Source organism: Zingiber officinale, chromosome 5B (genome assembly GCF_018446385.1).
Source record: "Zingiber officinale cultivar Zhangliang chromosome 5B, Zo_v1.1, whole genome shotgun sequence".
NCBI lineage: Eukaryota > Viridiplantae > Streptophyta > Magnoliopsida > Zingiberales > Zingiberaceae > Zingiber > Zingiber officinale.
In genome coordinates this window covers 2,547,915-2,561,750 of record NC_055995.1, presented here as the reverse complement: position 1 = coordinate 2,561,750, position 13,836 = coordinate 2,547,915, and the positions used below count along the sequence as shown (strand labels likewise).

The 13,836-nt window shown below is 33.5% G+C and overlaps 1 protein-coding gene across 1 annotated transcript; it reads right to left on the bottom strand.

Annotated features, from left to right (window-relative positions):
- Positions 1-4,503: 4,503 nt before the first annotated feature.
- LOC121987976 (sm-like protein LSM3A) lies at positions 4,504-12,678 on the bottom strand. The gene is made up of 5 exons (XM_042541675.1): positions 12,543-12,678; positions 11,694-11,710; positions 5,530-5,544; positions 5,330-5,425; positions 4,504-4,584 (listed from the first exon to the last, which is right to left on the bottom strand). Exons 1-5 carry the CDS (start codon positions 12,676-12,678, stop codon positions 4,504-4,506), a joined length of 345 nt encoding a protein of 114 aa, XP_042397609.1.
- Between the last annotated feature and the right edge of the window lie 1,158 nt (positions 12,679-13,836).

Genomic DNA, 13,836 nt, shown 5'->3' with positions numbered 1-13,836 from the left:
AAACAAAACGTTATATAGATATATAAAAGCCAAAGTTTTGACCCGTTAAAATTTCGGTAAATTAGAGAAAAATCTCCAATGGTAATCATAATTTTACATGTAATCTCCATGCCTAAAAAACTTTGTTTCCACTCCCTACATGCAAAGTATTACTTGTTTCAACTCCCTCATGTAAATATTAATACCAAAATTGCCCCTCAGATTTTTTAGGTACAAAAAGTCCAAAATTGAGTACAAAAAGTCTGAAAACGAGTATAATTCTTCTTAAAGTCAGTACTTTATATTAAAAATCGAATATATTTTCTATCAAAATTATCCCTCTTATTTTTTAGGTATAAAAAATCTAAAAATAAGTATAATTCCTGTTAAATTCAGCACTTTACACTATAATCCAGTACTCTATACTAGGATCAAGTATATTTTTTATTGAAATTAACCCATATTTTTTAGGTACAAAAAGTCAAAAATTGAGTACAAAAAGTCCGAAAATGAGTATAATTCTTCTTAAAATCAGTACTTTATATTAAAAATCGAGTATATTTTCTATTAAATTCAGCACATTAAACTAAAATCGAGTATATTTTGAGGTGAAAAAAGAATCGTACTCAATTTAATAGAAAATATACTAGATTCTAATTTAATATACTGAATTTAAGAGGATTTATATTGATTTTTGGACTTTTTATACCTAAAAATATCATGAGCAATTAGGTAAATATGTTTGACTGGGGAGCGAAAAAAAAATTTCATGAATGGGAACTACATGTAAAGTTATGTTTATCAATAGAGAGTGTATGTAAATTTACCCTTAAAATTTGCTAGTTTTGATAAGACAATTTGACTGGTTAAATGATTGTGGCGATCATAAAATTAGTATATAATTATTTTTTAATTAGATTGCCTTTAAAATGATTGGGTTTTAATACTTTCCTAAAATTTTTAAATTAAATAAAAATAATATAATTTGAGCTAAAATAAATTATATTATTTTAAAAATCTACTGTAATTTATCAAAGGATAAATCTAGATAGGTCTGACCAACTAGGAAAATAATTAGGTATTATTAATGATGGACAATATTAAATGGCTATAATTTAATTAGTTACAATAATTTTTTTATATAATTTTTAAAATCATTAAGGATATGAATTATATGATTTCTCATATATTTTCATATTTAATTTTTAAAAAATTTCGATTAATTTTATTTCTAAAATGATATATATTAATTAACAATAAATCTATCCGGCCAAAATTCAGAATTAAATTATAATACATATATGTAATTAATATATAAAGATGATATTACTAAAATATTTTTAATAATGACTTATAAAATGTATTCCGACGGAACAAATTTTAATCATTTAACATTGTCCATTAATTAAACTTTTAGATTCATTTTCTAACTAGCTATCTAGATTTACATATTAATAATATTTACAAATTACTAATTAACTCTTAATTAAATTACTAATTATTCCTTCCATTTACTTTCTTTGAATTGTTAAAATCAGTTGAAAAATTTATTAAAAATTGTTAATAGCATTTACCTATGTTTTAATTTATTCAAATTTTTTAATGTTTGATATGTCCTGCGTTTTATTTATTTTTTAAAATTAAATTAAAAAGTTAATCCTAGGATGATGTGGTATACTTAATTAAATTAATAACTAGTGTTCTATTCCAATATTTTTGGAAAATATGGATTGACTAGAGAACACAAATTGTCACTTTGCAAATTAATGGTAAGATATTAATCCTATTTAAATAAACTAAATCAAACCATCATCTTACCATTCGCCTATACGATAATGACACAAAGAACACCAATCAAGGAAATTTGAAACAACGAGTGGTCCTTTCTGTTGGAGCAATCTCAATGGTTCGTGGGACCATGTGTTTTGGTGTTTGGGCAAAGGGTTTAAGTTAGGTTTACCCTTGTTATTTGATATGTGTACTTGAGTTGTGCAGGACTGCAGGTGACACATGTGACTCAGGTTGACGGCTTCGGGTCCGGTGAAGGATGGGGCATTCGAGGGACCATGGACAAGGCAGCAAGGACAATGGCCGAGGGAAGCGACTTCGAGGCATACGCGAAGGATGGCATTGGAGACAAGTCGCGGGCTTGGATGCATCCGAGGGACGAGAGCCAAAGGAAGTAGGCTTGAAGGCAAGAGGTCAAGGCTGCAAAGAAGAGTCAAATGAGTCGTGAGGGTACGAGTGCATGAGAGATTGTACTCGGAGTAAAATCCTAGTTTTAGGGTTTTCACTGTAGCAGTTACTGTAGCGTACTGTAGCAGTCGATTGGTGTATGGACCAGTCGACTGATGCACTGTAGCAGAGAGCCGTTGAGATAGCCGTTGGGCTGGCACCAGTCGACTGGTAACGGGCAAATCAGGTTCTGATTTGTTCCAAGCTCTATAAGAAGGAGCTTGGTATGGCCGGCCAAGGCGACGAAATTAGACTTGGTTAAAGCCTAATTAATAGTCACCAAAGTGCTCAAGGTCTCTTGTGTCCAAGTGTTCTTGGTTGGTGTTGTGGTGAGGTTTCTCCACCCACAAGGAGTTGCTTGAGTAGCCGGAGTTTGCCGGGGGCTAATCCACCGAAGGATCGGGATCGTCCACCTTACGGACAGCCGTGGAGTAGGAGCATCATCTCCGAACCACGTTACATCGACGTGCATTGGTTTGCTTGTTCTTTTCTTTGTCATTATCTTTTGTATTCGTTATTAGTATTTGTATTTCCGCTTGCGCACTAACGAATACGTAAGAAGCGAGTATTTGGGGGCGCCGTCTATCCAACCCCCCTTCTAGCCGGCCACCGATCCTCCAACACTTTCCTCCATCGCCTAAAAGCATGGAGGCGTTGTATGCTAATCTCAGGGAGGAACAAAAGAAACTGACGGAGGAAATGAAAGATCTAAAGAACGAGATAAAGGAGTTTATGATTAGGAGTTGCAAAGACGTTACAGAGGAATACGTCAAGGATATGTTGCTGAAGGAATTTCCTCTGCCAAAGACGTATGAGTTGTTTTAAGAATGTGTGAAAGAAGAAGTTGCTTGTAAACCTGTCTTTGTGATTGTGGTTTCTGATAGCTCTTCTGTACAGTGATTTTATTTTAGGTTTACATTATGGTATTGCTCTGCTCTTCTGTGCTATGAATAAAAATATGATTTATGCCAGTTCAATATTTATTCAGTTCAGTTTATAAAAATCTTCTTGCATAAGTTTTGACAATACCAAAAAAGGCGAAAACTGTTAAGAAAAACAATTCACAATTTTGGTAATGATCGAACATAAGAAATGAATATAAGAACTCATATGGAGTTAAGAATCAAAATGATCTGATTGATTTGTAGTCTGACTATCTTTAGATTATATATTCATAAAGAATTTAATTAATGCATGTCATCTTGGAAATATAATTAATCATTAATGTAGAGAGAGATAATTTTTTAAAATTAAATATGTAAATAGGTGGGAAACAATATAATTAACTCATAAAATATGATATTGCTTGAACCCTATAAATTATGAAAAAGTTCATTTTAATTGGCTAGATTTTAGTCATTTAGCACTATCCTTTATTAAAAAACGCAAGTAGATTTACAAATTAATCAAAGGCACACTATACATTGGTATTTACCAAAGGTATACTCAATTTTCTACTTTTCCCATCCTACCCCTCGAGTCTTTCTCTCTTCTCTTTACTCTCTCATATGCATGCAACCTCTTTTCTCTTTCTCTTTCTCTTTCCTCTCTCTTTTGCATGCATGGATAACCAGGGGCGGAGCCAGGAATTGACTAAAGGAGTGGCTAAAATTTTTAACTATTACTATAACAACAAAAAAGTCTTACCCCAATTGGTGGGTCGATTTTATGGATCCTTCTATGTTATTAGACTCTATCCCATGCTACATCCACATCCAAACTTAAATAAATTTTATCTTATTTTATTATTATTAAATTTTTTTTTAATTTAAAAATATCCATCATTATCGAGCTATGTTAGCTTTATGCCTCAAACTACTTCGATGAGTATTCGAGTATTGTTCTTGCTGGTTGGGCAGCAAGGAACCATCAAGTAATTTTGAAACGATTTGGTCCAATCTACCCACTCTTATATCGACTAATTAATACCGCTTAGAATTTTCTAGGGCCATTGGATATGTGAACAAATCCCGACCTAAGTTGGCTTCTCAGTGCAACCCATCAAGATTTGGTTGACATTTCCAGAGAAGGACTTGATGACAATTGCACTGAGATACCTTGTCTATAATCTGGCAATAAAGATATACTTAAAACAAGAGAGTCGATATTTTTACACTAGCAAATTTAGATGTTTTCTAATAGCACTGGAGAGGGGTTCAAATAGGGATCACAGCTTCAAACTCCCTTGTGTATCGGTATATTGAATCAACACGAGACAATCTTAAATGAAGTAACTGATGCAGTTGGTGACAGATTTGGTGCATCATCAAAACATCCTTCTTCGGGTCGTCATGCTATCCTCAAAGGTGGAGAAACTAAAATAACTCTATCACCTTGAACAAAAAGAAATGGCACAATTCGCTTGGTGGTCTGTAAAACAGAGATAGGATGCACATAAAATTCTGAGGTTATCAACTTTATTGAATAATAGCTTAAGTTTTAAATAATGAAACAAGAGAATAAGTAATTTAGTTTTGCAAAGTTCAAAATGCATAATTTGAGTTTGACAACATTGTATGGTACAGGTCTGGTATGGACGTATGGTTACTTGCGTGGATGTCAAACAGAAGAAAAACATAGACTATTTGAATGCAGAAGACTGACTCGACAAGTGTATGCCAGAAGAATAAAAACTCTTTTATGGTTGACATTGCACTCGATGAGTTTGGGAGGAATACTATCTATTTATTGTTGTTGTCGTACAATTTAGAGGCAAACCAGTGACACAAATTAAAAGTGGAACCTTTTTTTTGTTGTGATTTGTTTCTAAATTTATCTTTTACCAACCCAGTAGTCACTGTTATGGTAGCATGCAAAAAAAATTTACAGAAAATTCATTTCTATTTTGCTTTCCTTGATGCTCTGAATCTTCAACAAACCTTAGACTATATACTTTTTGGATATTATAATCTTAGTTTTAACAGCAAATTATGAAAAACATAGACATCAGTAGCCTCTTATTTTTCCAAAAATCATTTGTGCAATGCTAGACATGTGTCATTTCATTATAATAAATAAATTAGAATATGTAAATTAGATAAACTTGGGCAAAATTTGTTTTGTTGGCACTATTGCATCTTAGGATAATGATATCATAGTAGCAAGATTAGCTTACCTGAACTATTTCTTCATAAGTCTCATTGTCAATTTCCACAGTAGTTATGATCTCTTCCACATCTCCAAGAATCATATTCAAATGCTGATCGTAAGCCTGGAACAGAATGAATGTTTAAAAGGTGAAGATAAAAATAAAACAACCTTGTACGAGTATACAATCAAATTGCTTCAAGTGAAAAACAAGGTTTGTGATATCACATGTATCTCCCCTTGCTATGATAACCAAGTGCCAACTACAAAAAATCTTAATGAACAAAGCTGTACATAAAAACTAAAGTATAGAACTTATGACAACAAAAAATGACTAAAACTTATTTGGCTTTATTCCTATATCTTTAAAAAGTCAAATATAAGAATAAAATTAATAGAATATATCAAAAGTAATAATTCAATCTCACCTATTTAAGTGGTGCCCGACGATGTTTTATAACGTAATATTCATCAATAATAGACTCTACATCTATATTCATTGCAAATTCTCGCTCAATATAAATGGTCATACAATCAGCAAGAAAACCATCCTCCATCTTGTTACGAATTGCAGTTTTGACATGTTTCATGGCTGAAAAAGCTCTTTCAACTGTAGCAGTAGATACGGGTAGTGTCAACACAAGATAAATCAGTCGTGTCAGCATAACATAATTCTCTGACCTTCTACTCGCAACCAACTCCTGACATAAATTAGAAAGAGTGGATACTTGAAATCGAGATTCAGAAATCACATCACTCTGATAATGTTGCAACTCAATTCTCAAGGAATAAATATCTTGTTTTGTAAAATCCTGAGGGTAAAACTTCTCTGCAAGCTTGCAAATGTCATCTATGTTGAATGATTCAAAATGAATTTTTAGGGTCCAATGCTGCGCTAAGAGAAAGGAGTTCTACTGATGTCTCATTAAATCTTGTATTTAACTCCATCAGAAGAAAATCTATTGCTTTATTGAAAACATCAAAATGATAATGATGCTCAACTGTAGGATACTCTCGCCCACGGGAACGACCAACCCTATATGAACTGTCGAAGTCAGGTATGTAAACATCATGTTTTGAGCAAAATGAAGTCACTTCCTGTAGAAATTCTTCCCAGCCATCTTCCCTCAATGCTTGAATGACAATTTTTGTACTGTAGACAAATCTCATTGCAGTTAAAATATCTTGAGTTTTCTTCTGGAGGGCCTGACACAAAATATCAGTGATGGCCAAAATCCTACGCATGAAATGCAAGACAAATACAAATTCAAAGCTTGTTATGTTTTTATATATACCACCAACTTCAGCCTGAGAACTTGTATTTGAACTATGCTCACTTAGATGCTCAAGCACCTTACAAGTAGCACCATACATATCTATCAAACTCTTTACAGAGTCATAATGAGAACTCCAACGAGTTGCCCCTGCTCGTTGCAAGTTACCAATCTGATTAACCCCACGTCCTGGATTACGTTCTCCAATTTCTAGCAAATGCTCTATTTCTCTTCTTTGAGTAATTTGCAACTCACAAAGACGCTTAGGAGAAGACGTCATCATATTAACAACATTATCCAAATGAGAGAAGAAATCCCAAATATCTCGAACATCCTTAGCTGCTGAAACCAATGTTAATTGTAATCTGTGCGCAAAACAATGTACATAATATGCATATGGACAATCTTTGAGAAATAAAGCCTGTAGTCCATTCCAAGCACCCCGCATATTACTAGCCCCATCATACCCTTGGCCTCTCATGTTCTGAGCTGGAAGGTTGTAATGAACAAGAATATCACTAACAGTGTTTTTGAGTGTCAATGAGGTAGTATTACTAACACTTTTGATTTCAAAAAATCGTTCTGTTAGAATCCCATTGCTATTCACGAACCTCAAGATAAGAGCCATTTGCTCACGTTTAGATTCATCTTGTGCTTCATCAACAAGAATACAAAAGCTTGCATCCCCAATTTCACTTCGAATTCTTTGTCGAACTCTATTGGCCATAATATTCAAAACCTCTTTTTGTACTTCTGGAGAAGTGTATGTATTATTTCTTGCAGCACTACTCAATACATCTTCAACTTCTTTATTAAGTCGTCCAAAAGCATCCAACAATTCAAGAAAATTCCCTCGATTCAATGACTTAGATGATTCGTTATGCCCCCTGAAAGAACAACCTTGAAGTGCAAGCCACCGCACACTTGTAATTGTGGTTTTAAGACGCAGACGATTTTTCTGAACTTCCTCACTTGATACAACAAGCATTACTTTGTCAATATGCTGAGATGGTTTCATTAAACCTTCGGCCTTTCTCAAAGATGTATTATGATGTGATGAAGAAGAGGTACCAACATGAGTGATAAATGCACATTTATCTCCATTACATACCCTCTTCCAACTGTTAAATCCATCGATGGCCAATGATGAAAGATTTGGTTGAGTAGGATCGGTAAGAAAAAGAAAGCAATAAAAGCAATATGCCTTATCTGTTGAAGAAGAGTATTCCAACCACCGAAACTTATTATACCAATGTTCTTGGAATCTACGTGTTTGCTTACCAAATTGTGTTCGTTGATATGTCAAAAGTTTCGGTTGATATGGTCCAGCATTTAGGTAAGCTCGTCGAACTTGGTCTCGTTCATTTATTGGATATTCACATATTTGTTTCCTCTTCCCCGGATCACGTTCAATAGAAACAGATAGTTCTATGACAGGATTAGAAGGTGAAGACTCTATGAATTCAGAAGATGTGGCTACTGAAGGGGGGACATCATTAGGAATTGAGGAACCTTCAGATTGGTCTTGTTTTTGAAAAAAAGATAATAAAGTTTTTCCCCTTTTCATAACAGGTTGATGATTTTCCATTTTCAATCTGCAAAATTAACCCCTATTAAGCAAACCAATTATATTATTAATAGTTACATAATCTCAAACAAAACTAGAAATAACTAATACAACTTTAAGAAGATTGAAGCTTCAACCAAATTTTTTGATAATTCTATAAATACTAAATAGTCATACATCATTAATTCTACAAATATTCATCTAATTAGGAATAAATAATTAAATATAATCTACAGATTTGTATTACCGACATATACAGAAATAATCTCTAACAATGATTATTAATTTAAAGTTAATGTCCTAATTCCTAAATCAGATAAGAATAATGAAATTTTTTTGAAACTCACAGTGTCAATTTTACAATTTCATTTGAATTTCTGTCTGAAACAAGCTTAGTTTAGAGTATCCAGTACCTGCATGAGATACAACAGCTATAAGGAATTATCCTTGATCATTATTCATGATATAATGTAGGTAATTTGATATTTATAGGTCTAGGTAGAATTCCTGAAGGTTCGCCTAACAACCCTTTAATGTTTCCATATTTTTTCTGTATAATACTACTCAACTACTGAAATACATATCATATTACCATTCTTAATACTAAACAAAATCATAAAAACAAACAAGAAATAGGATATGGAAAACCTAAAATTCTATCATAGGCGCTGCATTGAAACTATAAATAAGGAGCATTGAAATAAAGAAACTAAAAAACCTATAAACAATGTCATAGAATTCGTTAATGCCCTCTCATATAACATTAACAAATTCAAAATTAAAATGCATTGCAATTCCCTTTTGGTTGCTTGCTGGAAAGTGGAAACAATTCTCTAGTACGGTTTGGTCCATTTGGAAACTACAAGTCTACACCCATCTAACACTAGTTCCCTAATTCAGTTGATACATTGGAATTTGGAAGTTAGAACTGGGCGGCAGGTTGCGAGGGAAAAGAGGAGATCGAAGGGGGAAAAAACTCAAAGAGGATGATTGAAGGGGGAAAAGAGGAGATCTTATGTATAGCCGGTATACCTCCTCGAGACCTCGACTTCGCCTTCGTGAAGCTCGGTGTTGTCTGCGTGAAGCTCGGCGTTGCCTGCGTGAAGCTTGGCGTCACCTGCGGGCTGCGGCGGATGAAAGGGGTGGCAGGTAGGTTAAGTAAAGAAGCATAAGTTTTTATCTTATTATGCTATATTGCTATTTAACAGAGAATGGGCCAAATCCAGGCCTGGGCTATAGCCCAGGCCTGCCACCCCTTACATCCGCCCCTGTGGATAACATAGGCATGATATAATTCCATATTAGGCCCATGAGGTTTAGGTTTTCATTGATTCTTCCAATAATATTCTAACACTTTCGGAGAAACTAAAATAAGCAATGGAATGCACTATTAGACTCCTTGTAATATCATAAATCCACAAGACCTAAAATAAGTCTAATCAGACCTATCTAAATTCATTAATAAGTTTCAGTCAAAATCCACTGATCGACCTAGAGACTTCATATTATAATTATTTCTGGTCCTATGCTTTTTTGAGATTGTAAGGAGTCCAACTGTGATTTTTATTTCTTATTTCAGCTTCTCTGAATGTGTTAAAATATAATCGAAAGAATTAACGAAAACCTAAACCTAACGTGAGCCTTATATGATTTTATATTAGGCCTACGAGGTTTAAGTTTTCATTGATTATTTCAATAACATTTTAACACATTCAGAGAAGCTAAAAAAATGAATGGATGGTATCGTTAGACTCCTTGTAGTCTCGAAAATCCACATGACCTGAAATAGTTGTAATCTAAGGTATATAAGTCAATCAATATATTTTGACTGAAATTCACCAATGAACGTAGATAAGTCTGATTGAACTCATTTCAAGTCTTGTGGATTTTTGAGGCTACAAGAAATCTAACGATTCCCTTCATTGCTTATTTTAACTTCTGAAGGTATTAAAATATTATCAAAAGAATCAGCTAAACTCTAAACCCTATGGGTTTGATATGAATCATATTAGGCCCAGGGGCTTTATATTTTCGCCGATTCTTCAAATAACATTTTAACACCTTCCAAAAAGCTGAAATAAGTAATGGAGAGTACCACTGGATTCTTTGCAACCTCAGAAGTTCATAGGATCTAAAATGGGTCAAATCAGACTCATCTAGATTTATCAGTGGATTTCGATCAAAATTCACTAATCGAGCTAAAGACCTCATATTGCAATCATTTTAGGTCATGTGAATTTTTGAGGTTGTAAGGAGTATAACAGTGAACTCCATTACTTATTTTAGTTTTTCTAAATATGTTAAAATGTTATTGAAAGAATCAACTGACCCTAAACCTTATGGGTTTGATATGAATCATTGCATACCCATGTTATACATGTATGGAAAAAAGAGGAAAGAGAGGAGAGGTAAAAAAAAAGGACAAGTTGCATAAATAGAAGAAAGGAAAGAGAAAAGAGAAAAGTTAGAAGGACATAATGGAAAGAATAGAAAATTTAATGCGTCTTTTAATAAATATTAACGTATAGTATAGTATATTTTTTTTTTTTTATCAATTTGTAAATTTGTGTGAGCCTTCGAGAAATTGTTGAAAAATCTATCATGTAACTTTATTTATAACTAATGTAATATTTTTAATTAAAGTATGATAAGAATTTATCTGATATACAAATTAAAAATAAAATTCATCTATTTTTAAAATTATTTGGATAAAATTTAAATATTTATAAAAAAATACACTTACGGTTGTAGTTGTGATCTCACGGTCAAGATAATGAATATTACAAAAAAAACATATTTATTCTTATGGTTAATTCAATCAACGCACGTGCTCAATCTTTTATTCCACCAGCCGTCAGTTTAACGGTCTCACACATTTCTCAAAAAGAATTTTAGAAACGGAAGTAACTTATAATAGACATTTATCCTAAAGCAGTAATTTTTTATATAAGAAAAGTAGGACATCCATATTTTTATGTCCGTAAGTAATTAATTTCACGGTAAATTTTAATAATCAGAATTTGATCAACCAAATATAAAATATTTCATGTAATTTTAATTAATACATCTCAACTAAAAATAAATGTAAAGAATTTTTATTGACCGGCCAAAATTCTAATTATTTAACATTGTCTTTAATTTCGAAACCTATTAGATTAAACACTTAAATAGATATCAACTACATTATTCATGAGACAACATGCTCAATCTTTTAGATATAAACCATAAAAGTGTGCGGAATGTGAGATGCACATGTTGATTTTTACTCTATTAATCACTTCCTCTTTTCCATCCACTTTTAAGAGAAAATAATATAAAATTTTCATTACAAATACTTTTTGATTTATTTAATAATCAATAAAAAATTTTCATTAGACTGGAGTCATTTTATATTAAGATGGATTTCTACTACAACATTAAAATAACAACATAAACTTGTGGTCACGTGAGAAATTTATTCTTTTTAACTTTTTTAAATACCACTGACGTAATTAGTAAATGTAATGAAATGGAGCAAGTATTGATAAAAAAAAAATTTGGTGTGTCCTTACAATTTTTCGTTCTGAGCCTGTTGATGGGATTTCTTTTATTTTCGCATTAACTTGATTTTATTTACTATTTGATTATTCATAAGCACTATTTATTTTATCATCATGACAGGTCAAACAGATGATTCACTTTAATCGATTAGTGTCCAATTGGATGGAAAAATTATTCATATTAGGGATATGTTATGAAAAATTTATTATGAGAAAAATCTCTATGGGGATATGTTTCAAGTGTGCAAGTTAAACTTACAGACAATAAAGCTGCTGATTATACAAAGTCATTAGATGTTTGGAAAGTTGATAATGCGAAGATTATTACATAGATCAATAATTCTGTTACACACTTTATTGATGCTCAGTTGGCCAACTATGAGATTGCTAAAGAGATTTGGGATCATCTGACAAGATTATACACGCAGTATAACTTTGCCAAACAATATCAATTGGAAGCAGATATTCACGCACTTTGACAAAAAGATATGGGTGTCCAAGATTTTTATTCTGCTATATCAGAACTATAAAACTAGTTGACACTCAAAGAATCTTCAGAATTGCGAACATTCTCAACTTATGTCATTCGTAGAGAAGAACAACGTTTGGTCCAATTCTGGATGTCTCTTCGTGATAATTTAAAGAATTGCGTGGGACAATTTTGCATCGCGGTTGTCTCCCTTCTATTGATTCAGTGGTATATGAATTGCTAGCTGAGAAGATTCGTCTTAAGTCTTAGGTTGATAAGGAGACTATTTGCACCGTCTACACCATCTGTTTTTACAGCACTATGGAAACCTCTGGCTCATAACCAGGTTGACTTCGAAGGTTTTTAGTGATAAGTGTGCTTCTTGCAAAGACAAGGGACACTGAAAGTCTCAATGTCCATTATTGCTGTACAAAAGTAAACCACCGTAGCAGTAAAAATGACCACTGCAACAACAAAATCAACAATAACGACCTCAATAGCCACCATTGCTACATCAGAATGCTTCATGGATATTGGTCCTGGTGCAGCCGACAAGAGGGGGTAAATTGCCCTAAAATTAATATTAAACTTTTCTCGTTCTTTTGACTTTAACTAAGACACACTTGTTAATTAATAGAAATAACTTGCATAAAAGAATAAACGAGGCTACCGGATTTACTTGGTTTGCAATCAGGAAGGTTACTAGTCCAACATAAGTGTAGCTTACTATCGAAACTCCTTTTTCGATCAATATTGGAGGCGGAGAAGGCCTGTACAATGATTAACAACTCAGAAAATGGAAACAGAAATTAAAATTTCGTATACAAGTGTTGTTCTTAAATAGGAGAACAAGCTCTTCTTTTATAGCCCTCTGGTCATATTTGACCGTTGGCTGACGTGGCAACTCTAGGCGCTTGGAGTTGGTCTAGGCGCCTCTAGCGGTGTACTCTATCTCCTTCACAATGGCTCTTTAACGATTCTTGGATAAATTTTATCAACGCCCGGGTGCCTGGATTAGTCCGGGCACATGGAGTGTTGTTGACGTGGACTTCGACGTCATCCTAGCAGTAACGGCTCACCGAGGCGCCCTTTCTGAACCAGGGTGGTCCAAGTGCCTAGAGTTCGGGCACCTATACTTGGTCTAGGTGCCTGGACAAGTCAACTTCGCGTTGACTTGTCCGGCTTCCGCTCCGGTCACTTGGGTGATTTTCCAGTCATCCAAAATTAAGCTCACCTGAACCCAACTCCAGCCTTCTCTCCTTGAGCAGTTTTTCACTCTGGCTTCTTGTCCCTCAGAGGCACCGTGTGCATCCTTCTGGCTCCATTAGCGTACTCTTCAGCATCTTCTCATCCCTTAGATGCACCGAGCCCGTCGACTCACTTCCTGTGTCATCCTTCTCGTCCGCTGCATCTTCCGCTTAACTTTCTATGTTCCTAAGTCCCTGCACACTCAGATACAATACATCAAAAATGCAGAGCTTAACTTAACTCGATTGATCACATTAAAACTTATCCGGGGTATTTAAAATATTCCTTTTTTGATGTGCATCAATCCAAGTTAAGTTAGGATAATAACAAACAATAAATTAAGTAAAAGTAAAATAATGTAATTAAGTACAAGTAAAATATTGTAATTAATTAACTTCTCCTTAACCCTGTAAATTTCTCGCCTTCTTTGATCCCATA